The sequence below is a fragment of the Epinephelus lanceolatus genome, chromosome 9, assembly GCF_041903045.1.
Source record: "Epinephelus lanceolatus isolate andai-2023 chromosome 9, ASM4190304v1, whole genome shotgun sequence".
Taxonomy (NCBI): Eukaryota; Metazoa; Chordata; class Actinopteri; order Perciformes; family Serranidae; genus Epinephelus; species Epinephelus lanceolatus.
The window spans coordinates 15,618,053-15,645,790 of record NC_135742.1 but is presented as its reverse complement, the minus strand read 5'-3'; the positions used below and the strand labels follow the sequence as shown (position 1 = coordinate 15,645,790).

The 27,738-nt window shown below is 38.8% G+C and overlaps 4 protein-coding genes across 4 annotated transcripts; 3 read left to right on the top strand and 1 right to left on the bottom strand.

The window, feature by feature from the left end:
* Positions 1–450: 450 nt before the first annotated feature.
* dhx37 (DEAH (Asp-Glu-Ala-His) box polypeptide 37) lies at positions 451–13,308 on the top strand. The gene is made up of 27 exons (XM_033618494.2): positions 451–572; positions 744–859; positions 962–1,131; positions 3,121–3,233; positions 3,339–3,711; positions 3,797–3,945; positions 4,269–4,361; positions 4,455–4,551; positions 5,661–5,774; positions 5,910–6,126; positions 6,563–6,661; positions 6,752–6,822; positions 6,949–7,084; positions 7,178–7,254; positions 7,932–8,164; positions 8,267–8,378; positions 8,494–8,600; positions 8,977–9,165; positions 9,366–9,490; positions 9,899–10,015; positions 10,604–10,776; positions 10,868–10,982; positions 11,437–11,574; positions 11,664–11,758; positions 12,455–12,528; positions 12,714–12,811; positions 12,919–13,308. Exons 2-27 carry the CDS (start codon positions 757–759, stop codon positions 12,993–12,995), a joined length of 3,465 nt encoding a protein of 1,154 aa, XP_033474385.2. The 5' UTR covers positions 451–572; positions 744–756; the 3' UTR covers positions 12,996–13,308.
* Positions 13,309–14,606: 1,298 nt separating this feature from the next.
* On the top strand, positions 14,607–21,667 carry ufd1l (ubiquitin recognition factor in ER associated degradation 1). Its single transcript, XM_033619187.2, has 12 exons — positions 14,607–14,745; positions 14,975–15,107; positions 16,920–16,952; positions 17,046–17,167; positions 17,287–17,417; positions 17,504–17,576; positions 17,680–17,748; positions 17,834–17,902; positions 17,976–18,026; positions 18,142–18,230; positions 20,747–20,831; positions 21,059–21,667. The coding sequence occupies exons 1-12, from the start codon at positions 14,743–14,745 to the stop codon at positions 21,131–21,133; spliced, it is 933 nt and encodes a 310-aa protein (XP_033475078.1). The 5' UTR covers positions 14,607–14,742; the 3' UTR covers positions 21,134–21,667.
* A 433-nt stretch (positions 21,668–22,100) lies between these two features.
* c9h22orf39 (chromosome 9 C22orf39 homolog) lies at positions 22,101–24,645 on the top strand. Its single transcript, XM_033619189.2, has 3 exons — positions 22,101–22,222; positions 24,087–24,254; positions 24,373–24,645. The coding sequence occupies exons 1-3, from the start codon at positions 22,193–22,195 to the stop codon at positions 24,502–24,504; spliced, it is 330 nt and encodes a 109-aa protein (XP_033475080.1). The 5' UTR covers positions 22,101–22,192; the 3' UTR covers positions 24,505–24,645.
* Positions 24,646–25,345: 700 nt separating this feature from the next.
* mrpl40 (mitochondrial ribosomal protein L40) lies at positions 25,346–27,715 on the bottom strand. Its single transcript, XM_033619188.2, has 5 exons — positions 27,532–27,715; positions 27,294–27,371; positions 26,413–26,568; positions 26,000–26,081; positions 25,346–25,871 (listed from the first exon to the last, which is right to left on the bottom strand). The coding sequence occupies exons 1-5, from the start codon at positions 27,591–27,593 to the stop codon at positions 25,644–25,646; spliced, it is 606 nt and encodes a 201-aa protein (XP_033475079.1). The 5' UTR covers positions 27,594–27,715; the 3' UTR covers positions 25,346–25,643.
* Positions 27,716–27,738: the final 23 nt, after the last annotated feature.

Genomic DNA, 27,738 nt, shown 5'->3' with positions numbered 1-27,738 from the left:
CAACCACATTTTGATGTTTTAAAGACAAAATAAATGCTACAAGTGTAATTAAAAGTTACTGAAACTGTGTGACAAGGTTGTGTATTTCTTGTTATGATTATGATGATGATGATGATGATGATGATGATTATTATTATTATTATTTAAATAAATCATTGCATTATTGATGAAAGTAAAGACGTAATTTAATGGAAACATGATATGCACATTTTTCTTGAATTTTTCTTTTGAGTGAGTTTCACTAGGAAAATAAATTAGTTGATTTATTCAAACAGACACACTTTATGAGCTATATTGTTCTTTTTAACTGCACACAAAACATATTTGCCCTCAAATAACAAACAAACAACACGACGTCTTTAAAACATTATAAACTAGTTGTTGTACTGAGGATTTAAGCTTTCTCATGTTTGTCTTTGTAACGGAACCTTTCTGCGGTGACGTTTCAACTGCGGACAGTTTTAACTGACGGACCCTCGTATGTTTACACGTGAGGTTTGTGCAGGGCTGTAATATCAAACTAAAAGTGTTTAAATCTCACATGCTGTTGTTTGACCAAGTGGAATAAAAAGGTATGTATTTTATAATATTAATAAAGATTTACTCGGCTGTGTAAATAACGTGTTTACCGTAACGGCAAAGCTACAGTTAGCTAGTTAGCTCGTATTTAGCTTGTTCGAAGTGTGTGACATTACAAGTCATCAGGTGGTGGTTTTGTACACATAGTTTATTATTTTTAACAGACCTGAATTCAAAATGGGAAAACTGAGGAAGAAACACAACTGGAAGGGACGACAGCAAAGTGAAACCCAACAACCAGCAGATAAAGAGAAGACAGAAGTTGTTGTTGAACTACAAGGTAGGAACTTTAAAGTGAAACCCATTATATGGTCAAATAATTTGATCCATGTTGTGACTTCAACGTGTTGTCTGTTTGGCTGGTGACACTTGTTTCCATCAGATGAGTCCAGGCTGAAAGGTGTAGACCAGAGCAACGCTTTGGTCCTCCCAGCCAACAAAGCCAAGAAGAAGAAAGTCTCAGCCACACCTGTCTCCACCAAAAAGCCCCTTACCAAGAAACAGAGGAAGGAGCTGCAGAAAGTCCTGGAGCGCAAAGAAAAGAAAGCTCAGGTGAGAGACTGGCTGATGCTGCAGGTTCACACAAAGGGTTGCCAGGGTTGAACAAAGTTCAATAATGCAGTTATAACCACATAAATGTCATTAGTAGTGCTGTTGACAAAATTATTAGATTAATGGTTTCATTGATGGATAAAAAAAAGTAATATTAAGCAAAAACACTGACAGTCATTGGTTGCAGGTTGTTAAATATAAAGATTTGCTGCTATTTTCTGTTTTATTTCACTTTAAAATTGAATATCTTAAGGCCTTTGAGTCATTAATTTTTGGGTCTGATAGCTTCTGAGTTTTTTTACTTTCTTCTAAAATTGTATAGACTACATGATCTATCGCAAACATATAATAATGATTTAATAATATTTTCATTTGTATAGCACTTATCTAAAAAAGGTTACAAAGTGCTACACAAAGTGTATGAAGATAAGATTACAATATTACAGTATTTTAGAAAATGTTAAGAGGTAAGAAAAATAGTCTGTACAGAGGCAAAAACAGGACAAAAGGAAATAAAACACAATGGTTACATGTCACAAAAGTGCAAATAATGCATTAAAAGGGAAAGCTTTCCTATCAAAATATGTTTTCAGCCGTGATTTAAAAACGTGCAATGTGCTGGGAGATTCATTGCAAATCCAAACAATCATTGTTTTAAGCTGTAGTCTTTAGCATTATTAAATATACACAAATCTAGACTTGATGTGAAAACAGTGATGCCTAAAATGCCACATATCTTTTGAAAGCTAAAAGGGTACCCTGAATATTCAGGATTTGTATTAATCTGCAATACATTGTTTGTACAGATTGTAACTGTATTAAAGACTGTCTAAGCAGTTTGATCAGATGTTCCTGTATTAAATGAAAATTCAGACAATAAAGGATCTTTATTATTGTTATTTTTTTTTTATTTTAATCTGTATTTAAATAGGGAAGGGCATATAGAGCAAGCTCTCTTTTACAAGGACACCCTGATTATAGTACATATAAAACAACAAAAACACATAAAGTACATTATACATCATCAAATCATAAAACAATATTAATAATGATAGTACATTTTATTTAAAAGGCACTTGTAAAAAAAAAACCTATAAAATATACAAAACAAGAGACGCGAATTAGGCACACACACACACACACACTGTGATAAAAACAGTAAAATTGTTAAATAGTGGTGTTAAAGTGCATAAGTCAGTTTGAATGGGTGGGTTTTGAGATGGGATTTGAAGGATATCATGCTGTCAGACTGTCAGATATGTGGGTGTTAGGGCTGCCACTAACGATTATTTTCATTATCGACTAATCTGTCGATTATTTCTTCGATTAGTCGACTAATCATTTCATCGAAAAATGTGTTAAAATGTTGAAAAATGTCGGTCTGTCTCGCCCAAACCCCAAAATTACGTCATCTAATGTCTTGTTTCATACTCACGCCAAAGGGTTTTAGTTCACTGTCACGAGAGAGTGTGTAAAACTGCCAATATCTAAACGTAAGAAGCTGCAGTAAGAGTATTTTGGGGTACTTTTATAGTACTTTTCTATGAAAAATGACTCAAACCGATTAGTCGACTACTAAAATAGTCACCGATTATTTTAATAGTTGATTAGTCATCGATTAGTCGACTAATCGTGGCAGCCCTAGTGGGTGTAGGGAGTTTCAGAGCCTAGGGGCAGCACAACTGAAAGCGCTGGCGCCCATAGTACTGAGGCGTGAGGTGGGAATTTTCAGGAGACCAGCAGAGGAAGAGCACAGGGAGTGGGAGGGGGTGTACTCCTGGAGAAGGTCAGAGAGGACTGCATTACAATTGTAGAACTGCAAGGTAACGGTATGTATCAACAAAGTACACAAGAAACAGGACAAGGACATCAGCAGTTACTCGTCCTACATAAGTACATCAGATATTCTGGACATAAACTGTTAAACATGTAGTGACTGCCAGCAGAGATCAGAACCCACTCACCTGTCCTACTGTCTGTCCTGTCCAGAGAGCAGACATCCTCACCAAATTGGCCGAAGTGCAGCTTCCAGAGTCCGAACTGAAGCTGCTGTACACCACGTCCAAACTGGGAACAGGAGACAAACTCTACCAGAGCAAACAGTAAGTGCACAAATATATTAGCACAGATAAACAAGGGTGTTTTTCTCATTGGAGGATAAAGAGAAGGTGGAGTCAGTGGTCTTAATATTTTTGGGTTGTTTTTAGGTTACCGGATGAAGTAAAAGATGGAGACTCGGGGCCAAAGATCAGCAGCGTCAGTGGAGTGAACAGAAAACGAAAATGGAAAGAAGAGGAGGACGAGGAAGAGGAAGAAAAGGCAGAAGAAAGCAGTGATTTGGACACCTCATCTGATGAGGATGAGGATGAGGATGAGGAAGACAAAGAAGTGAATGAGACCACAGAGAAGACTGCTGCTCCCTGTCAGGAGATGGACAAACAGGAAGTGAAGGAAGAACAACACAAAACAGAACAAGGTGGACAGAATGAGAAGAAGATTTCTGTCCCAGAGAAAGTCGAAAACAAGATGCCATCACAGCCGGCCATCTTCATTCCTGTTGACAGATCTCCAGAAATACAGGTGTGTGAAAACTTCCACTGTTCCGTTCAGACAGGTGTGTTTTTTATGAGGTTGCTCATATCTGTGTTTTGATCTGTTGCTGCAGGAGGCCCGTCTGAAGCTGCCCGTGCTGGCGGAGGAGCAGGTCATCATGGAGGCAGTGAGAGAAAATCCCTGCGTTGTTATCTGTGGAGAGACAGGAAGTGGAAAGACTACTCAAGTGCCTCAGTTTCTGTATGAAGCCGGCTATGCCACGTAGGTTATTCTCATTACTGTGCTGTCCTTAAATGTTTCATTGAATATTTACACAAAAAAATGGTTTACGCATGGATGTACATCAGGACTTTTTTACTATGTTGTTCAGGGAGCAGCATTTTCAGAGAGCTAAGGACCTTGATTTTTTTAAAGACAAAAACATGCCTTTCAAACTTGCTGCCATGTTGTAGGGTTCAGAGCCAATAAGGCCAAGTGTGCAGGACCATTCTGCTGGTTTTAAGGTTCAGTTGAATCGTCCTGATGTACATTCAAATGTGATATCATGTCATAAATGTTATCGTCTTCACTCTGGTTTCCTCCAGTGGCAGCGGAATAATAGGTATCACAGAACCAAGAAGAGTGGCAGCTGTCAGCATGTCCCACAGAGTGGCCAAAGAGATGAACCTGTCCACACGGTAACATTCAAAATATTTAAGATTACGTAATCCACAGAGTTAGAAAGTAAACAGTCAAAATGATGTGTTACATATTTGTGTGTCTGTGTTCAGGGTGGTGTCATACCAGATTCGATATGAGGGGAATGTGACCAGTGATACCAAGATCAAGTTCATGACAGATGGTGTGTTACTGAAGGAGATCCAGAAGGTATCATCTTTACTCCCCAGTGAGCTCATTTAATAAAATATAGTAAACATGGTATTTCTGATTTACCATGAAAGTAGGCAGTGGATAAACATCCAGGTAACTACTGCCTTCCCTCAGGGCTACAGAGAGACATACAGATAGTAACAAAGACGGAGGGACAGACAGGGAGAGTGTTGAATGTGTGGTAATGTTTACATTGTCTGTCTATGTAAGAGGACCAAGCTTTTTTAATACAGTAAATTATTTGCATCCATTTTTTCAATTTCAGGTTGGTGTTTTGTTTTTTTAAAGGTATTTTTATTGATAATTCAATAAGATGCACAAAGCATCAACAAAGAAACATAGAACCAACAAGGACAGAAATCAACCCCACCAACCAACCCAGAAACAGAGAAAGCCAGACCAGTAAAAGGAAATAAAAGACAGAAAAGAAAAATAAATAAATAAATGAAAAATAATGTTGAAAATACATGTACATAAATATAACAAAAGAAAGAAAAAGGATTTTAGAAATCTATATACATTAAAAAGATTTCATACAATTTAAAAAAAAAAGTAACTTAAAGATAAAAATGGTTGCCATGTGGCAAAGACGCCTGCAGTTGATCCTTTAATAAAACAATAGATTTTCTCCAATTGTAAATAATACATTGAGTTTGGTAGATTTAACCCAAACTTTATTTTTCTTCTTTTCTTTAATTTTTTTAAGTTTTCTATGAGTACTGTTATTTTTGCTCATTTATGATAAATAAATGCTGCCCATGCACATGTAGTGGTAAGATGGTATATTTATATTTCATGAACCTGCATGCACTTTTACGGTTGATGATGTTGGGGATCAAAGAATCTCATGTTAGAATGATGAGATGCAGCATTTTCAACCCGATATTGAATGAAGTGAGCTTTAAAAAAAAATCACAGTTTTAATGGGCTGTCATTCGGTTGACTTTGTAGAGGTTTTTGAATATACATATATGAGTAATGGAACAGTTGAAAACATTAATACTGACTTGGCTGTGAAAACACAGTATCATTTTATCTTTATGAGCCTTTAATTACATTTCGGTTTCTGCCTGTAGTTTTTTCAGTGTCTGTGTCTTCTCTCGTAGGACTTCCTGCTCCAGAGATACAGTGTGATAATCATAGACGAGGCGCACGAAAGGAGTGTGTACACAGACATCCTCATCGGACTGTTGTCTCGTATCGTCCCGCTCAGAAACAAGGTCAGAGACTCTGCTGTGTTTCATGTGTTTGGTGTTAAAAAAGTTACAGCCTGAATCACAGAAAGCATACATGAAATTAACTTACCTTCCGTTCTGTATTTCATCCCCCTGCTCCCACTCTTTATGTCTCTGCAGAAAGGTTTGCCCATGAAGCTGCTGGTCATGTCAGCTACCCTGCGAGTTGAGGACTTCACAGAAAACGGAAAGCTGTTTCGGACGTCTCCGCCTGTCATCAGAGTGGACGCTCGTCAGTTTCCGGTCACTATCCATTTTAACAAACGCACACCACTGGATGATTACACCGGAGAAGCTTTCCACAAAATCTGCAAGATCCACCGGATGCTGCCTCCAGGTGCTCATACATGATACATTTCTGTGGTTTATGTACTTTTTAGCAGTAAGATTTGTGCACTACAAAACTAAGTTGGGGTGAAATCAAAGTGATATCAAACTTAACACAACTATTTGATATCAGTTTTGGCTCTTATATGACCTGAAAGATGGATTCTCATTTATTTGAGCGGATGCAGGGGAAACAGTTATATATTTTTAATTTGATCACATTAAATAAAGAAAGGAGAATCTTTGTAGTTCATGGCATCATTAGCTGTGGTTAGATGCATGAAGAATGGCACAATGTTAGTTCATAATTATCAGTGGAGTTTTTTTTACTAAATGTGTGTTTAACATGTATACACTTTAATTTTAACTAAATAAGCAGGACAAACTGGAGTTAACCTTCACACACACACTCACCCCCACCTTGATGCCGCATCTCTGTCCTTCAGGTGGTATCCTGGTGTTTCTGACTGGTCAGGCTGAGGTTCACAATCTGTGCAGAAAACTGAGGAAAGCTTTCCCCTTCAGGAGGGGTAACACAACCGCTGGTGAGTGGAATCTACATCTGTTTGCCTCCTCCACACACTTAGACATGAGTGTGTTTTCTTTATGTTTACATGTTTTTTTTTTTTATTAAGGTGAAGATGAGGAAGCTGACACATCCGAAGCAATGAGGAAGTTTAAAAAATCCAAACAGAAGAAGACGGTCGTAAGTCTACTTTTAGTGAAATGCTAAAAGACCCTTTTGTGTTTGTGTTTTTGTAATTGAAGCCACTCTCATGCTCGACAGATATTTCTTGTGTACATTTTTTAAAAGCTTTATCTCTGTCTCTAGTCTTTGCCCCGAATCGACCTGGATAACTACTCTGCTCTCCCGGTGGATGAAGGAGACGAGGACAGAGAGGCGGGAATTGGAGACGAGGAGGATGAAGGCTCAGACTTGGAGATTGGAGACGATCCTGCCAGTGCAGGCACGATACTCCAAATGACTAATTCTTCAGATCCAGTTGGATGTATTTCAGATGAGTGCCCTTATTGATTCTGTCTGTGTTTTGTTTCTGTAGAGGAGAATCCTGACCCGTCTATTCCTCTCTACGTCCTCCCTCTGTACTCTCTGTTGGCTCCAGAGCAGCAGGCCAAGGTGAGATTTACGTCTTGTGTCAGGTACTAATGTGGTACTTATCCATAGGCAGTTTATCACATACAGTAGATGTTGGTTGGCACAACCCTAGTGTGGAGAAGCAGCGTTTAAGAGGAAACAGCTCAAGTTTTTGGCTCTGTTTGTAACAACGTAGTCTGTAAACTAAGCAAAGTAACTGTTGAATTTATAATGAAAGAATTGTGCCTAATACTGCAAAATTATTAACAATTAAAGACTCACTTTATTGAAAGGTTTTGACCTAAAAATATAAGAAACTAAATATCTTAATAAATAATTGGCATTGACCGTCAATAAGGTTTATGTTGTTGTGTGAAAGAGTGAATTATTATTATATAATTATTATTACCATGAATAACTATTACTTATCACAAATGCAAGCTTCTAGGTATGTTTATGTTAGCTAATGTGTAAATTATATTTATGAAATAGCAGCGGTGCTAGAGAGGAGTGGTTTGATAATCTGAAATAATAATAGGATCAAAGGTGAAATTATCAGCTTCCAGTCAAACACTGTCTAGTCTGTAAAAATTGGAGGTTCAGACATATTTTAGCTGTTTTTAGAGCTTGTTGTCCAGCAGCTGAAGAGTCCATTTGATGCAGTGCAGTTGATTAACTGTTATGATCTCTTGTTTGTGTTTGTGTGTGTTTGTGTGTAGGTGTTCAGGCCTCCTCCACCTGGAACTCGTCTGTGTGTGGTAGCCACCAATGTGGCTGAGACGTCTCTGACCATCCCCGGCATCAAATACGTGGTCGACTGCGGTCGAGTTAAGAAACGTTTCTACGACCGAGTCACCGGAGTGTCGTCCTTTAAGGTCACATGGACCTCACAAGCCTCAGCCAACCAGAGGGCAGGTAGAGCGGGACGAACGGAGCCAGGACACTGCTACAGGTCAGGACTTTGACACTGTGTGACGGGTGAACCACATTGTTGTCTTTTTTTATTTAAGGATTCACAAATATTTGTCTCTGTTATACGATGATGTTCCTGCAGGTTGTACTCGTCTGCAGTGTTCGGAGACTTCAGTTTGTTCTCAGAGGCGGAGATCACTCGCCGGCCGGTGGAAGATCTGGTTTTACAGATGAAGGACCTCAACATAGAGAAGGTCAGTGAAAAGGGAACAGCTCAAACTTACCAGCAGGCTTCTGAGTGAAATGTTGCCACATAAAAGAAAAAAGAGTCATCTCATAAAAATGGCTTAATTTTTTCTGTTTGTGCAGGTGGTCAATTTTCCCTTCCCTACGCCTCCCTCCACTGAGGCTCTAGTTGCAGCAGAGCAGTTATTAGTCTCATTGGGAGCTCTGAAAGAGCCCCCTCGCACCGGAAGGTAACTGTCTGTCGATGGGTCTCCCTGTCTTTACGTGCTTTGACCAATATAACTATTTATTATATCAGTTTGGGTTGTTTTAAGGGATATTTGCTTCTGCTTACACTCGGTTTCTTATAGGGAAGCCTTAAGAAAAAAAGGCATGAAATGAAACAAGGGATAATTTCAATATGAAGTTAATCAACAGCAGGAACTTGTAACACTCTCTAAGATTTTTCCCCCTTTATGTGGTCATTTGAGAGTGTAACAGTGCCTTTTATACTAATATTTTATTTAATATTGTCTGAGTATTAGATTACCCAGCGTGTTTAGACAAACTGAGCTATTTATCAGTGATATGTCCACACTTGTAAACTGTTTTTTTTTTTCTTAAAAGGGTGAAAGAGATGAGGCGAGCAAGACTGAGCTGTCCCATCACCCCTCTGGGCAGAGCGATGGCTTCGTTCCCTGTGGCACCTCGATATGCTAAGATGCTAGCTCTTGGTCAGCAGCAGGATTGCTTGCCTTACATCATTGCGGTGGTAGCAGCCATGACAGTCCGGGAGATCTTTGAAGACCTTGACAGGTGAGGACATATGTTTGCTCATGATATCTGTTTATAGATAAACATAATAAAAACTAGAATAAGTCTTGCTTGTAGAAATTGATTCTTTAGAAGGGCATAGATTAGGTGGCACAAATGTGATGTCAGTGGTCTTCTCATTCAGCAAATTTCTTTTTTTTTTAATGTTTTTATTGTCGTAACATATTTCCGTTTCTCCTCAGACCTGCACGGAGTGAAGATGAGAGTTCAAAGCTCACCCAGCGTCGAGCTCGGCTGACCCAGATGAGGAGGTTGTGGGCTGGGCAAGGACCGTCGCTCCAGCTGGGGGACCTCATGGTCATGCTGGGTGAGCCTACTTTTTGTTCAGGATCCAATTTTACTATAGACCGTCTGTTAGGTCATATGTTGACCTTTAAAGGCTGCATGACTTGGCTTCAAAAACAGATTTTTCTTCTGGGTTTTAGCATGAAGCAGGATTTCAGTGTGAGACTTAATACCAGGTGGCACTTGATTTGAGTGATCTAATTGAAACTTGGTGAAGGAGGGGTGACAGTACCCAAAAGTCTACAATCACAGGATGCAGATTTTACATTCACCCCTGAGTGCAGGATGCAGCAGTAAAAAATGATGACACTTAATAGATGTAGTAAAGGGAGCAGTTTTAGTGAGATATGAAACAGTTTTTATGCACAGAATGTTTTTATTAAGTACATTGATGGGGTTACACTTTATTTCTGTGTACATGTGACTACAGGTGCTGTTGGTGCTTGTGAATTTGCTGGTTGTACTCCTAAATTTTGCGAGGATAATGGCCTGAGGTATAAAGCCATGGTGGAGATCAGGAGGCTCAGAGGACAACTCACCAACGCAGGTACACAAACACACAAAGAAGACCTAAAGCTGCTTTCACACCGCTGCGTGTTCACCGCCCTAACAAACGGCTTCCTGCAAGAGTGTTCCCCCAAAAAGTAAAGCATTTTAAAAGCAGCTGCTACCAATGCGGTCCACAGCTGCATTGAGAGGCAGGTGTCTCATGAAACACTGGCAGAAGTAAAAACTAGTTTGTAGCTGCATATTGTAGCAAGACAATAGAAATCCCGGAAATTACCAAAAATGTCTATATATTTGGACAATTTTCCAGTTATCTGAAGTTTGGCGGAAATGTTATCCCAGGACTAGTTTTATCTCTGGTTGACCATGTGAGTTGCTAGCACTGTAACTCCAGGTATTCAGACACCGACATTTTCAGCTGTTCTATCTTGTCTTTTTTCTGCTTCTGCGATTCCCACCATTTGATTGGCCAAAGCCAGGTGACAGCTGCCAGAAGTTCAAAACAGTGCACTATGCACATCAGGGCAAAATCTTCTGCTTCATACCCCTACCGTCTTGTTCAAAACCCCATAACAAAAAAAGTGCTACAGAGACTTAACAGCGAATCATGTATGTTCTGTGATCCCAGTGAACGCAGTGTGCCCAGAGGTGGGAGCATTTGTGGATCCCAAGATGGCTCCGCCAACAGAGCACCAGGTGGTTTGCTTGCGGCAGATTGTTCTGGCCGGTCTGGGAGACCATCTTGCGAGGCGTGTACAGTCAGAAGACATACTGGACCCAAAATGGAAGAATGGATACAAGGCAGGAGGACTGTTATTATAATTTTTGGAGAGTTTAGGAGAGAAGTTTTGCTCTCTTTCACTTTCTCACCGTCATCTGTTTTTGGTCATAGACGCCTCTTCTGGACGAGCCCGTGTTCATTCATCCCACCTCTGCGTTGTTCAAAGCGCTTCCAGAGTTCATCGTCTACCAGGAGATCATGGAGACCACCAAGATGTACATGAGAGGTAAATGAGCTCTGTGAAAATACCAGGTGTGGAATCTGGTATGTGATTGTCACAGTGTCCTCTTAGTGCTGATTTAGAGAGCTGTCGAACATGAAAAACAGAGGCACCTTTAGTCTCACAGCATTTCCAATAGGCTGATTCATTTTCATAGGGAGTGTGATATTTTTTCCATAGTTCTCAGATGAAGGGTGATAAGTTAAAGTTGAGTGGAATAGCTCAGGTGTGGATTCATTAATCAGTTTCAATTATCCAATAATAACTGAACTTTTTTGCGGATGTGTGACCTCTATAATGCAAAATATTGATCAAGTGACTGCATGTGTGCATTTTATTTGTCAGTGTTTTTATTGTGCGTCTTTCCTGCTAGATTTAAACAACAAAGTTTGTCTCAAATTGTATTACTTTCGCTGTTACTGAAACTGATGTGAAACGTCTTCCTTTCTGTCTTCGTCAGGTGTGTCAGCTGTAGAGGCAGAGTGGGTCCCCGAGCTTCTGCCTCAGTATTGTCATTTCGGCTCCCCTCTGGAGTCGCCATCCCCGTGGTTCTGTTCATCCACCGGCACCATCAGGTGTCACCGCTCAAGCACCTTCTGTAAGCTTCCTAAAGCTGGGCACCATCATTGTGTTTGTGCTGAAAAGATGTGTTTGCCTACATGTGTGTATTTGCTGTCTCTCTTGCAGTCCGTGTGGGTTGGCAGCTGCCGGCAGTGGAGATGGAATATCCAGAAGGCCTGGAGCGTTACAAGCTGTTTGCCAGGTTTCTGCTTGAGGGACAGGTACATTAGCAAAACCTGAGAGTTACCCTGTTCTGTTCAGTCTTAGGTATCATGTAGGCATGAAAACTTGAACCTGACCATTCTGTCCAATCCTTTACAGTCCTCACCACTGCTACATGCCTGAATACATCTGATTTTCCTGAGTACTAGTAGCCTCAGTAACTGTTGAGCCTCCTCCCTAATGTGTTTATTTTGATCCCCAGTAAATGTTAAATTTGCAAAAACGACTCCACCTTCTTTATCTTCATATTTAAATACACAGTATAATCAACAGCTATTTATACTGACAGTCCCTGCAGTAAATTAAACAGTTTACACTACCACAACTATACCCAACCCAGTAAAATGACATCAAAAATAACCATAAATATGAATAAAATCAATTGAAAAAGTAATTATAAATTCAAAAAGTTTAAATCACATAAATTCTTAAGCATATTAACCCTTTTACACCTTTTGAACATTTTTTTTTTTTCCGCTGAATAAACATTATATACAGATGTGTTGATCCTTTTGCATTGTTGTGTGTGTGCAGGGCCAAAAATATGCACATTATAGGTAAATATAAGCAGGTAAAAGAACATTTAAATCTCAAATCTGAGCTCGAAAAGCTGGAAATATTAAGCCTGCTTCAGACCAAAGCAGACAGGAACACTTGAGTCCTGTGTAGTAATGCTTGTTTTGTCTGCTTTGTAGGTTTGTCCTAAACTAAAGAAACACAGCAGCCACCTTCTCTCAAACCCCTCCATCATGCTGAAGACATGGGCAAAGTAAGTCTCTCTCTGTCTCTCTCTCACACACACACACACACACACTCACACACACACACACACACACACACACACACACACACACTGCTCTGCCTTCTCTGAGGCATTTCTCTGTTTTTCAAATCACAAATTAACTTGTTTCTTGAAAGGACTTTGGTCTTACTGTTGTGTCACTGCTGCTCTAGGCTGCAGCCCAGGACAGAGGTTTTGCTGGGAGCGCTGGTGTCAAAGAGGGTTGACTGCAGAGAAGCTCTCCTGTCTGTCTGGAAAACTGAAGATAAATGTGAGGAATGATTTAATGTGCTTTGCACGACTTGCCTGAGTCTGATTTGGTTACCCTTCTAGTCAGTTAATCATGTTGTTTGATCATGTGTTTCTCTCCTCCTACAGTTCTATTGTCTGCATACTGCCAGTGGTTACCTGAGGCCATGCATAAAGAAGTAGCCAAAAGCTGGCCTCCGATATAAAGACTTTCATCTGAAAAGAAGGCAGAAAATTAAATTACATCCTTGATCAGAGACAAATGTTGATCTACAGATCCATAGAACTCCCTTCTTTACCATCAGAGGGTGTCTTCAGACCTGTTATTTTTTTAAATGTTCTCTCAAGATGAAACTACAAAACCACGACACTGCCTTTTCTTAGATATGTATTTTTTTATACTGTATCTGTGACTTGTACAGTTTTCAACTACAGCTCTATAATAACTTTTAACTTGTTATCAGTGTGCTGCTGTTTGTCTGATTTGGTCTTCATAAGACTCATTAAAACTGTGGCTCTGAATGAGGCTGCTGTGTTATTTATTTATGCTGCATGTAAAAATAAAAGGCATGAAAAGCTCCACTGATTTTAAACATCATTGTTGGTTTACTTGTCATGAGGAGACTGTCAACACAAGTTTGAGCCACAGCTGTCATAATAATCTCATCTTGGGCATGAAGATTTAAATTGTTCAACAGAAAGCCTGCGTTACAAACTGGTGAAGTAATGGGAACATTTACCAGACAGACAGTGTCTAATGAGAATATGGTATTGGTTGAAACTGAATGTTCATTTATGACGCTCACCACACGATCCATAAAGTAGCTGTTCTGGAGCTTTGGATGGTTTCACATGATCTTCTCAACTGCTTGCATTTGCCTAGTTGTCAGTATTACAGATGTTTAAATTACAGATGTTTTTTTTCTGCACACCTCAAAGACATCCCATCCTTGCCAGTTATCATAGTTTTGTAATTTTAATTTGTTTTTATTTTTGTATTTTAGTTTTATTTGTTTTTATGAGTGAAATTATTTTTATTATCATTTTTGTTGTTATTTTAATTATAGTATGGGCGGTATCTGTCAGAGACAAGATTTAAGAAGTTCAGAATAAGTATTACAATGGAACACAACACTTTGTGAAGGCAGTTGAGTCTAGACATCCCAGTCACAATAAACATATGCACCAATACCTCCTCATATTGTCTTGACAATTTTGAGCAAATTAGCAAGGACTACAACCAAAGACATGTCCTGTATATTTTTATTTTTAGATAGTTGTGTAAGTACACAATGTTGTTTCAATTAGTCATTTTTCAAAGTCTAGTTCTTATTTTATTTTAAGGTAACTTCAATGTTTTTTTTTTTCACATCTTGATTTTTTATTTTTTTTGTAATTTTAGTTAGCTATAATAATTTCAATCCATGTTTGCTTGAAAGTTTAGACAGAAAGACAGTTAACTAAATAGACAGAAAACAGCTGGAAGCTCCTAAACTGTTTCTGAATGGACCTTTGTGGTGAGAGGTCAAATGTTATCAGGAGTTTGATTCACGCAAATTTGACAATTTATTTTTTTTAAATCAACTTTCTGGAATTATACTCTTGAAAAAACAAACCTGTAGATATTAAAATTTATGATAATTTTAATTTTTTATTTTTAATATTTTTACGGGAAGTTAAAGGTGTAGTCATTTTCATCTCAAAATGCAAAATTCTTTAAAAATTTGCAGGTTGTTTTTAATTAAATTATAGCATTTTTATTTCAATGCGTTGCTGTGATTGGCTAACGTCTTTCATGTCGTCATTTCCGATTGTCAGCTCGTACACTTCCGGAAGAAGCGGAAGACAACAGTGGAAAATTCGCTGCTCATATGCCGAATTTCCAAACAAAAAACAGAAACAAAAGTTTTGATTTGAACCTTTTGACAACCAAAGACAACCAAAGCTGTCGACATGGTGAGTAACACTCTTATTTCGTTCAACGCTGACGATTCATTAATGTCAAAACAAACCGTACTCGGAGCAGTTCAGCTAGCTCAGCTAGCTAGCGAGCGGCTAACAACAACACGAAAGCTGCCCTGTCATGATGGAATTAACCGTTACAGTCCTACGTGGATGTTATCATCTGCTGTAAAAATGTCAGATGTATGTGTGTTTTACTGGTGTGATTTGGTTTGTTCCACAGTTTGCTTTCCAAGCATTCGACCACCCGATGTCCCGGGGGTTTCAGAACCGCTTCTCCACTCAGTACCGCTGCTACTCGGTGTCCATGCTGGCAGGTCCCAACGACCGCTCCGACGTGGAGAAAGGAGGCAAAAGTGAGTGTTACTGTCACAAGAGATGCTTAAAACTTCCACACACCTCTAGTTAAACGTCTTAGCGCAAACTGTCTTTGTCATCTTTGGGACAGGGAAACTGTACCGTAAAGAAAATAATAGTGAATTTAGCTACATGAGCTACCCTGCCAGTGAATGACCCCTGCTTTCTAGAGTTGGTCAGTTTATTATATTCTGCTGACTCATGTTCAGCTTTGTCTCAGTGCCCGGTGCAGTGCAGCCAACTTTTTGTTTGCAAGGTATAGTCCCTTATGAACTAGATTGGGACTGCACAATGACTAAAAAAAAAAAATCCAAATCTCAATATAGCCAAGTGCAATATCCAAATCACGGGAGGTGCATGTTTTTGATAAATGTAAAATGTGTCACAACATAGCATTATAAATGCAGCATTGCGGTGCTACAGAGATGCCCCGGCCTACAACTCATATTCCAGACATAAGGGAACATGCTTGTTTGGTACAGACTAGGGGTGGGCGATATGGCCCTAAAATATTATCATTATTATTACAAATTTGTAAAAAATAAACAAATAAATAAATAAATGAAATAAAAAAGTATACATATACACACATTGTATTATTAATTTAAGAACATGGAATTGCAACACAGTAGGTGATATAGTTTTACATGTTACCCTAACAGTTTGCCATCAAATATTCAGTGGAAAATAAACAAAAATTATCTCTCAGTTCTTTAGTTTGTAAACAACAACAGTAACGCAGAGTGAGATTTAGATTCTGTATACAATATTAATAGTTTAACAAAATAAAATCTACCACAAATTACACATTTAAACAGCTTCCAAATACAAAAATGTCCCCTGGGATCTATATATATAAATCAACAGGTGATTTCCTTCTTTTAGTAAAATCCTAAATGACTGAGTTGGGTTTTTTTCCCACCTGGACCTTTACGCTCTGCCATTTCTCCTCTAATTATCATGCTGTAACCTGTGACAGGCTGTTATGCTATGATAACTACTGCACATTCACATACATGGAGTTTTTTGTTAAGCCGGGAGTGTCACGTAGGTTTACATTACCAAAGGTTTACGACAAAATGACTTGATGACACTGAGTGTGCGGACGGTGATAGAGGAGAGGGAGAGATGTTATGCTGCTGCTCGAGGAGCTGCTGAATGAGTTCCCTCTGAGCGGTAACTCGCTAATAGAGTCTGAGAAGTCTGGGGCAGTTCATAAAACATCCAGGACGCCACAGTTTATTCCACACTACTGAAGCTGCTCGTCTTTTTGGAACCACTGCAATACAGTACAATACACACTACAATACTACAATAATTTCGCTTTCAGCCATGCTTGTTGTTGCTGTGGGTAACAGTATGATGTCAGTATGTCAAGCCGAAAATATCGCTAGTATCATGATATGAATTTTTTATATGATATTAAAAATTATACAAATGTTATCGTGAACAAAATAATATGGTACAGACCCCAGCTAAAATCATAATTTTTACATATCTATTTTTTTCAGTGGAAATGAAAAGCAAAAATTACCATTCCCACTAAAATTGCAACTCATATTGCAACCGCAATAACTGCAGCATTTTATAGCAGTTGCTGCACCATAATTCCCCCGAGTAATTGTGGTTTGACTTTTTGTTGGTATGGTGATATATTCCTCCTGACGTTATGTTTAAAAATGTTGCATAAATGACCCAGTTTTTGTAAGGATCAAGCTGGTATCATACCTGTACCTTATGTGTTCAACAACTTTTATATATTTTACGTATTTGTTGTTGTTGTCTCAACTAATAAGCGGTTTCTTTTTCAGTAATAATGCCACCTTCAGCTCTTGACCAGCTCAGTAAGTTTAAGTTAAATCAAGCACCTCTTCATTATAAAAGTCCTGTATGAGCCTTCTATGAATCTAAGCATTCTGTTACTGTTACTTGTACAGGCAGGCTTAACATCACCTACCCAATGCTGTTCAAGCTGACCAACAAGAACTCAGACAGAATGACACACTGCGGCGTTCTGGAGTTTGTGGCAGACGAGGGAATCTGCTACCTGCCACACTGGGTGAGAAACAGTTTGATGTCACCGCCTATAATGTTCTCTGTTGATTAAATGCTTTTGAAGCCACTCTGTAGGCATCAGTCAAAGCAGCACTTATATTTGCTTTATTTTGTTTGCTGCAGATGATGCAGAATCTTCTGCTGGAGGAAGGTGGTCTGGTCCAGGTGGAAAGTGTTAATCTTATGGTTGCCACGTACTCAAAGTTCCAGCCACAGAGCCCTGACTTCCTGGACATTACAAACCCCAAGGCAGTGTAAGAGATATCAGCTAGGAACATTAAACTGACCTTTTCCACATTTTGTGTTTAATTATATTGATTAAGTTTTCACTTAATTACAGACTGGAAAATGCATTGAGAAACTTTGCCTGCTTGACAACTGGTGATGTCATCGCCATCAACTACAATGAAAAGGTAAATTAACCTACTAAAATTAGTGTTGGACTAATATATGAATATGTTTTGTCTTTATTTTTTCTCCTGAATACACTTCAAATGGAATCTGAATTTGTTTCAGATATATGAGCTGCGAGTAATGGAAACCAAGCCAGATAAAGCAGTGTCCATCATTGAGTGTGACATGAATGTAAGATCCTCTATAGTATCACAGACAACAGTGAATTACTGTGTTGTGATCTCCACTTTAAATGTGTCGTGACTCTGTTTCTCAGGTGGATTTCGATGCTCCTTTGGGTTACAAAGAGCCTGAACGACGACCTCAGCACCAGGAGGAACCAACAGTAAGGATCAAACCCCAAAGGTACCTGCAGAAATTGTGCTCTGAACAGTTTGATAAAACGTATTTCTTCACAGGAGGAAGAAGCAGATCCCACCAGCTATGCTGACATGGACATGGGATTCAGAGTGAGTAAATGTTGCTGTGGGTTCAGAGATAAATAAATAAATAAATGTCCCTACCACTACTAATGACTGTAATAACTGGAGGTGATGTAACTCCTATTCTGTTTCCTATCATCAGGCTTTCACTGGCTCTGGCAATCGTTTGGATGGTAAAACAAAAGGGATTGAGCCCAGCCCTGCCCCTCTTTGCCCAAGTGAAATCAAAAGGTAATGTTCAGTATTTACACTTGGACACAAAGTGGCATACAAATAAAAAATTGTAACATAATGGTTTAACTATTCAACATGATGATTGTGTAACATTACAAGGTCCCCCCATTAGGATGTTTTTGGTGTTTAATGCCTTTATTAGGCAGCAACCAGGGAAGCAGTTAGAAAATGAGGGAGAAGAGAGATGGGGAATGATTTATAGCTAGGTTCTGATTCTGGTGATGTCGGGGCTCAAGCTCAGCACTTTGGAAACACCTAAATACTCTAACCAATCGAGTGCCTAACCCACAAAAATCAGTAATGGAATTAAACATAAATGGAATAGTCATTAACGACATGATGAAAACTGCAAAGGAATTTAATACCTTTTTCATACAATCAACTGGGGAATTGGCAGCGACTTTCCAACCTCTACAATTACGAGAGACATTGAGAGACCAGTCAATGTTCTTTTGCATAAAAGAGGTAGACTAAAGTGAGACTAATAAAGTCATGAAGTCATACCTCTTGTATTAAAATACACAGTTCTCTTTTGTTAACGTCATGTGGACAACTTATCAAATCACTCATCCATCGTGCTTGTGACGGCACAAGATGGAAACATTAATTGTGCCCTCCACAACTATGCTGTGTTATCTAGCACAGTCGTGCTAGGTGAGCTAGCAGTAGATGCACGCTTCCTTCTGCTCAGTAACAGTCGGTAGGTTTAGTTGGAAAGAAAATAGTTCCTACATGAAACTGCTCATAAGGTCTGTGGATTATCCTGAGTAACCAAGTCATGATTTCTGGAAAGAGTCTATCAATCTAGTTTGATGAATAACACTACAGGTAAGAGGAAAGATAAATATTTTTGATTTTAGCTTGAAGCCAACAGGCACCTCACACTTAGTATTTTGTATAATTTTCTGGCTATCATAGACAATTTCTTAGAGAGGACTAAATCTTTCATAGGTTTGTTGCGGGTCAGTTGGTGAGCTGAATTTAAACATACAATTAATTAATTTATTTTATTAAACCTGTAGCAACTACTATCAATGAAAAAAGCTGTTAAGAAGCTGAGTAGGCTAGTAACTGTGACTATTTGAATAAAATCCATTCTGAAGTCCAAAGATGCGTTTTATGATGATTTATTAAACAAACAACTGAGATAATTAAAGCAAAATGAGATGAAATATTTGGTGATGTGATAATGGTTGACAGAAAACACCAGAGCCAAAAGCTCACCCTCTTTTCTGAAAGCTGCCACGCCAGTGAAGGAACAGGTAACATAATATGAAACCACAACCCTGCGCCAGTTACAACTACCACAAGTGAAGGTGACCAAAAGAACATGTGCAGAACAACAGAGGTTATATACATATATTCTGGCTCCTACAAAACCTTCATTTGCCAGGAAGTCTCTTGAGATTAAAATGTCTTTTTCAAAGGAGACCTGGCCAAGATAGTGCACCATTGCAAGGTTACAAAAAAATAAAACAGGGCATGTCAAAAACAGACAGAGGAGACAGACACACTACAAAATCCAGCTTCGGAATAATAATTACACTTTTCAGTTTTTTATCAGAGCTTTGAACTGTCCAAGAGAGACAAAATTATTAAGGCGCGAAACAGGAGAAAGCTGTTCTACCAAGTTCTACACAAATCCTTGGCACAGGGTAGAGCTGCCATCTAGGGGAGCTAAAATCATAATAGCTGTTGGTGAGTGATAAAAGATTGCTCAGTTAAGAAGGGAGTTTACTCATTATGGATTTGTAAATAAAAATATACTGATGCTCCTGTCTTCTTAGGCTTAAAGAAGGCCAGGAACCTAGATCATAAAATATACAGTCATGTGTGCGTGACAATGACTTGGATATAAAATGTAGAGAACTTTGATACAGAGAGTCAGGGCATCACAGTATAGAGTTGTAGTCTCTAACAAGTTCTGGCTGTGTGAGCTATTTTGTATAATTTTCTGTGATTTCTGTGATGAAGTGTTTCTATGATGCCCTGTGAGTGACCGCTATGGTACAGAGGAGCATGGCAGGAAGTGAAAAATGCCTTGTCTGACAGCTGGAAAAACTAAAGTCTGAAGCCTGCAGGAGAATTGCCAAACTGTGCATTATGTTGCCAAACCAAGACTGTGTCCACGCCCTTCTAATTGTCCATGTTTGGGTTTCTGCAGGCAATAAACTGTCTGCTGCTTGTGGCTCACTCCACGTCATCTTGTTTTGGTGTCAAATAACGTGGTCAGCTTGCTTTTAGAAGATGTAATTCACAGATTGGCCATTCAGCGAATTGCAAAATACAACAATAGACTCACCTCTGCTTGCAGCATCTTACAGCAAGAATGTGTCAAAATGTTATCTTTGTACCACTGCACAATGTGACATATTAATTCCTGAGATCGTCAGAGTTCCACTCTGCGTGGAGACCTTTAGCGGTGCCTGTTTAATCTGTGTTACTACAAATCACTGAACATTGAACCTTTTTTACCAGTGTTTTAACCTTAACCTTAATCTTCCATCTCACAGAGGCATTCCCAACTACGAGTTCAAAATTGGCAGGATCACCTTCATCAGAAACTCAAGGCCTCAGCCCAGGAAAATTGTAGATGATGTAAGAAATGTGAAGGATTTTATCAACTGTTCATGAATATTCAACAACGCTATGTTTGCAGCATATCAGTACAGTTCCTCACTCTTTTCCAGTACCTATACTAAACCATTTTATTGTTTGATTAATTCTGTTTATTTATATAGAATTCCCTACATAAATTTTGTTATGCAGCCCTCATGCTGTAGTTTACAATTATAACTACTTTAAATCTCTTCCAATTCTCACAGGATGATGCCATGAACAGATTCATCGCCTTCTCAGGAGAAGGGCAGTCACTACGCAAGAAGGGCAGAAAGCCGTGAAGGATCCCAAGTGAAGAGACTGGCCAATGTGCATAGACTCATCATATCTATTGTCACCTTCAACAACAAAGTAAAAAACAAACAAACCTGGCTTTCAGATGCATTGGCATTTTGTCTCCCTGTCCCTTTGAAATGGGATTTTTGCTCTCAAGGTGGGAGTATTTGTAATTAAACCTCCGACAGTAACGTATTGCTCAACAAAAGCCGAGCTTCATAAAATGCTGTGTGGAGTTTGTATCACCACACCACCAACACAACGAGGAACTTTTGTTTGAGGAGTTTTGTCGTGATATTGGAGCATTTTCCCCCTTTTTCCATAATTGTTGCATTTTTACAAATGACTTGAAATATACTGTTATCCAGAGCCACATTCAAATGACACAATGGAGCAATAAAAGCTCGATCCTTTTGTTTCTAATTTTAATGAAAATAAGTTTATGTTTGAGTTTTTTCTGAGCTGGAGGAGTAATTTGCAAGTTTTTCTTTTTTTTCTTGGCTTATTTATAGACAAATAAAGGATTGCGTTTGAATTAATTAGTTGTCACTAATGGTTACTTTTGTAATGTATGTGCATGCATGTGAACTACCAGATGAAACAGGTACATAATAGGATGTTTCTGTATTCATGGTATTTTTCTTGACTCAAATTAGATTTATTTATGATTTATAATTGATTGTCTAGATCTAATTAGACAGTGTAACAACAGGATAAAATTACAAGAAATATGGAAGTAATTATTTATAACAACAATAGATAATGGGAAAACCCAAAAAGATGTGAAGGAAGAAATGTCTGTCTAAAACAGGTTCTTGACATATCAAATGCAGAGTAACTTAAAATGAAATGGTCATAGTTATGGTTACTACAATTATGGTATGTTAAGTCAATCATCGTTAGTTTTATACACAAATTCCTGTTTTATTTTGATGTTTACGGCTGGAAAGTGCTTCATATGAGTTTCTTCAAAGTAAGGGCTGTAGAATCTTGTTTTAGCGCTTTTATTGTGAAACGCCATCGAACCGGAAGTAGTGTTGCTGTATTGGTTAGCGAGGCTAGCAATGGACCGGTCTGGTGGAGCATCGTGGAGGGTAATTAATTAAAACATTTTGTAAATTACGCTTTAAGCTAAATGTCCTGTTTAAATTTCACTTACCTTGTTCATGATATTCCTGATAACAAGTGGAAAGTGCCAAATTTGACCCAAATAGTCAGCAAGGTGATTAGCTATCGTTGCTAAATTGCCGAAGTAACCTTAGCTAACGTTAGCAATGTCAGTTAGACTAAAGGGTTTTAACAGAAACCCTCAGTTTTTTACCTGATTCACTGCATTATCTGAAATCTACCTTTGCTATAGTCAATGAAAATAGAAAAATACATGGAAGTATAGATGGTTGTAACGTTAGATCAGCCACTGAGGTTCATCTAAGCCTAAGCGACCTGAGGGAGGTGCTGTTCTCTTTTCAACTCAGTAAGCTTTATTGGCATGACACTTCTTATGGGTTGCCAAAGTACAATTATAATTTAAAATAGTGAAAATTCAAAAACATTTAACAACAGTGTATTATTACAAATACTAAGACATGCATTTTAAAGGAGATAAAAAAAAACGTATTAAGTGAAGGAGTAAATAAAAAGAGTGTGATCTGTGATGAGATGAACTATATGTTGTTTTGTTGGTTGGCTGTGACATGCACTGACATATCTTGCTGCATCTATATCGCTGAGAAGATGTTGCATTTTAGTCTGGTCAGAGAGTGTATCAAATTCTTGGAGTTTACATTTAATTTTTGTGAAGATCTTTGTTCTGATGTCTTTATATTTAGCAGGAAATGTTGCTCTGTCTACACCTGTCTCTGAGGACAGAGCTGACACAGCCTGTCTTCTCTAGGCAGCCAGGTCTGCCTGTGTCTGCCAGTCTCTATGGCCAGGCTGTGATCACTGAGTCTGTACATAGTCATTGTCTTTCTGAGTTTGTGATCTGTCACAGCGGTCAGATAGTATGCCATTGTGTACTGTCTGTTCAGGGCCAAATAGCATTGATGTTTGTTTGGGGTTTTTGTGGTAGATGTCCAATGGTTTATCTTTAACTATAATTTGATTGGGCTGGATTTTGTAAGGGTTGTCCTGACACCCTGTGCTGTTAGAGGAGGGGAGCTTCAGGACCGAGAGGACTGACTGAGAGGACTCCTCTCTATGTTCTCTTCTTGGCAAAGGAAAGCCTTGTAATGGTATGAGTTGGGGTCCCTTGTTTTTAGGTGTTTGTAGAATTTCATTGCTCTTTTTTGAATCCTAATTAAAATGGAGAGTTTGTAAGTGGTGTTCCTGTGGACTCTGAGTATATTCTTTTTCTCTAACGGTATCATTAGTAAGTAAACACCATTGCATTTTATTTATTAAACAGTATTACTTAGTGTTTTAGAAAGCCTCCTGTTAATGGACAATTCATAAATTCTATCATATGTGCACACCCAAAGTTTTAAATGGATAAGATATAAAAAAAATAATCTTATGAATAACAGACAAAATAAATGCTAAAAATAGTGAAATAATCTACATTTAAACGGCATGAAATGATTGAATCCTGCATGTTTTCACAATTAGTTTATAGCAGGTCATTTTTATTTTAGTATCAGAATGGCCCTTATCCACAGTTTTTTCACAATGGCATTTATCTCCAATGATTTGATTAATTTTCATTTAATAATGTCTCTTTTCTGTTAACCAGTTCTCAGTCAGTCAAGACAAACAGTCTTCGGCCTCACTGAAAACCATAACCAGCTGCACATGTTGAGTTCTCCTCAGGTTGATCCTTACATCTAACATGAGCTTGTTTGGTGTAACTAGAAAAGTAGAAGTGATGCAGATACTTACCAGAGACTCAACAGTAGGGAGTCAAAATAATACTTTTTGAAGTTGGTTTGGTGACAATTCCTACCTTTGTCTGTTGGTAAGCCACCCCGAGCCTGTGATGACTACTGGAGTGAATTCAAACACTGCAAAAGCTTGAGGAACCGTTTCCACCACTATTACGCTTACGGTACTTCCCCATCCTGCCAGCAGTGGAAAGAGGACTACCATAACTGCAGAGAGTGGGAGAAACACAGAGGCATAGAGGCCAAGGTACAGCAGCAGGAAATCACATTGTTTAAAAACATAAACAAGTGACCTTTATTCATGTCCTGAAGAATACATCTAAACACTTGAAGACAGTTTTATAGATTATATGTCTGTGTTGCAGGAAGCTTTGCAGAAGAGTGAGAGGAACAGAGTCGCAGAGCAGAAAAACTTCACCCCAGTGTGGGAACTAAGGCGAGACCCTCCCAGAGACTGGCACATGCCCCTGAATCAGGAAAAGCCCCAGGACTCCTGAACTGTCACTAATGACCTGCTGTCTTTGTTCCATGGCGGCGAAAGCAAAGTGAAATGAAGATTCAAAATTCTTGTCACATAACAGACTTAATGAAATCGTTCAGAGCCATGTGCTGGAGAGACTGGTCATCACATATTGCCACCTCCAGCTCTACTCAGTGAGCCTCTGAATGGAAACAGTGGTAGCAGCACCTAGTGGTCAATGATGGGGATGACAGCGTGTATTCAACTAATGAATTACAATATGATCTCTGCAAGGGCAGTGTTGGGGTTGTTGTTTTTTTTGTTTTGTTTTTTTGCCCATTATAAATAATTCTCTAAAGCTTGTGTAAACTGAACCACAAAGGCTGACTTCACTCAGTCTCATTGTAAATGAGTTTTAATAGTAATTGCCTTGTTTTTCTGTGTACAGTGTAAGAAAAGGGCAGTAACGGGTCAAATTATGCAGTGGATATATTTTTAAAATTCCATATTTAAACCAAGAAACAAAGGATCTATTGTGCATTGTTTAGGTAAGTTATAAAGTAAAATGTTAATGCTCCACTAGAATGTAATAACATGTAATATGCAGCCTTTGTTGGTATCGAACGGGCGAGTTGGCCTGAGTAAGCCTTTCAGCATTTCTCAAAAGGACCATATGAATTGTCTTCAACCAAGGTAAATATTCTTCTTTTTGATGCTGTAGATACTTGTCCATGATAATATATTATTAATACATTAATGACAGAATTCAGCTTCACAGTATCACCTCACACAGAGTTGTGCATTTGCAGTTTTCTGCCTTATGTAATCTAATATGGCTTTACCCTTTAACTGTCTAAAATTACTCTGAAAAAATTGGATCAATAAAAAAAGTACACTTTATTTTCCACTTTCTTTTGTTCAGTTTTATACAGAAATGTGAATGTGAACAAAAAAATCAACGCATAATTTCCATGAATGTTGTTGCATTTGATTCTGACATGAAACAGCTGAGCTGGCTGCACAATTCAAGAAACACAGAAACACATTTGCAAAGTGTCCTTCACACCTCCACATGCAGGCTGTTTAAAGGCTGCATCTTGGCTTACTGAATCATGTACAAATACACTAAATACATGACAACACACAGAGGATGCTCCGACAGCTGTTCCTTGTCCTTCACTGTGTGTAAACTCTAGTGATGTCAGTGTATTTCCCATCAGGAGCTTCATAATCAGTTTTTGGTGGTGTGTAGGCAGGACCTTCATGAGTGAAGGGAAACAGAAGGGGGTCTGGCTTCAGCGCTGCCTGATACAGCTGCTCAGACTCTAACTTCAGCTCCTTCAGCGCCTCCCTCTGTGCCTTTATAGCATCTTCAACAGCCTGGACTTCAGCCATGTGCTGCTCCTGCAAGAACAAAGACAGAACAGAGCATCAAATATGGCCCACTAAGTGTTCATGATGGAGAGCAGAGGTCAGAGGTAAGATTCTCTGTAAAATCTTAAGTGGTGAAGGTGTAAGAGGTAAGTGGTGACCTGTTTGTATATACTCCACTTCTTCAGCAGCAGGGCTCGACCCTCACTTTCTTCAAATGACAGCCTCGGTACAGAGCGTTCCCTTTGTAAGAGAAGAAGAAAAAACAATTTACAGCACTCTAAAGTCAGCGGGCACCACAGTAGCAAGGAGAAAACAAAAGGTACAGTAAGTCCAAGAAAGACTAATGACGCATAAAGGCAAATCCATAAAATAAATTAAAATGTGTAATTTTAATATCGAGCAGTCATTAGACAATGTTCTTGTGATGCTTTAATGTGTAAGAACAACACCAGCTTCATTCTTTAATGTATGTTACCACACCCAGCACTGCAGGCAGGTTCACATGCCCTGGCAAAAATCTAACCAGATTAATTACACATGACAGTGTAGACAATAGTGAAATGAGCTGTACCTTGTTTCATCCAAGCATTTGGCTGGAATAAGTTGGTCCTCTATGGGGATAAGCTCAGGTGGAATCTTCTCCAGCCTCTTCAGCTTTCTTTTCATCCTCTCTCTGATCATCTGCTCCCGTCTTGGATCCACTTTCTTCTTCTTTTTGGGCTCCGCTCTTAAAACACAAAGCACATATCTACATTAGCACATTCAGCCACAGAAATATTTTGAAACGTCTGGGAAATATATGAATTTAATATATTGATACTGTGACATTAAACGTGATATTGGGTTTTGGCTGTACACGTGTGACTGAGTAGTATCAGGAGTTTCCTCTAGCCCCACGTCCAGCCCTCTGCATTGTGACCATTTAATGCAGTGCACACAAAGATCCAGAAATCAATCAGCGCTGAAATAACACCTGCTCACTTTTGTTGTGCAGCTTAGTTTTTTTGAACTAGTGAATTAATCAATTGACGGATCTATAGAAAATGAAGTGACAATAAATTTGATAATGAGGTCATCATAAAGCAACAAGGCCGATGCCATTCTCTGATTTCAGCCTCTCAAGATTGAGGATTATTTTACTGCTTTGGTTTTCTTCATTTTACATCATTGTAAATTACATATTTGGACAATATGTAGATGCCATGTTGGATTCTAGAAACAGTTTTGGGGCATTAATTGATAAATAAAATAATGAAATAAGTGCCTATTTAAAACAGGCCCACTAGATTGGCAGTTAAATGCAGGACCTGTCTTAATATTAGGCAATGTTTTAGTGGTGCATATTCGTCAACAAATTCATGTAATTACCAAAACACAACAGACATGCAGTGAACCTTGAACTTCACTGCTGATTGTGAATGCAGATGGTTTATTATCCAGCCTCGATCATACCTCAGTGGGGCAGAAGTCTTCAGTGTCATCACAGGAGCAAGCCAAGGACTCTGTACAGCATGTTCTCCCAACAGGTAGCTGCGGAACAACACGTAACAAACAAAACACGGGTCACGCGGGGGTGTTTATCAACGACAGTATTGATTTAGCATTATTTCTCTGTTGAATAACCTTAGCCATGTTAGCTCCAGGTAGCTAGCTCCTTGTTAGCTCTTTACATCGTAGCACAAACACTCACCTTGACGGAGCGGTGTGTCGAGATAAAACCCTGCAGAGACCGCGCGATAAAGCCACAGACATGTTTCCACTGTGTGTTGTTTCACTTTAAACTCGCTTGCCATAAAAATGTTCACATGTAGTTGTTTCGCCTGTCCCCTTGCCTGAGTGACAAGGCAGACGTGTCGCGAGAAGATGACGTAATCGACCGGCCACGCTTTTGATTTCA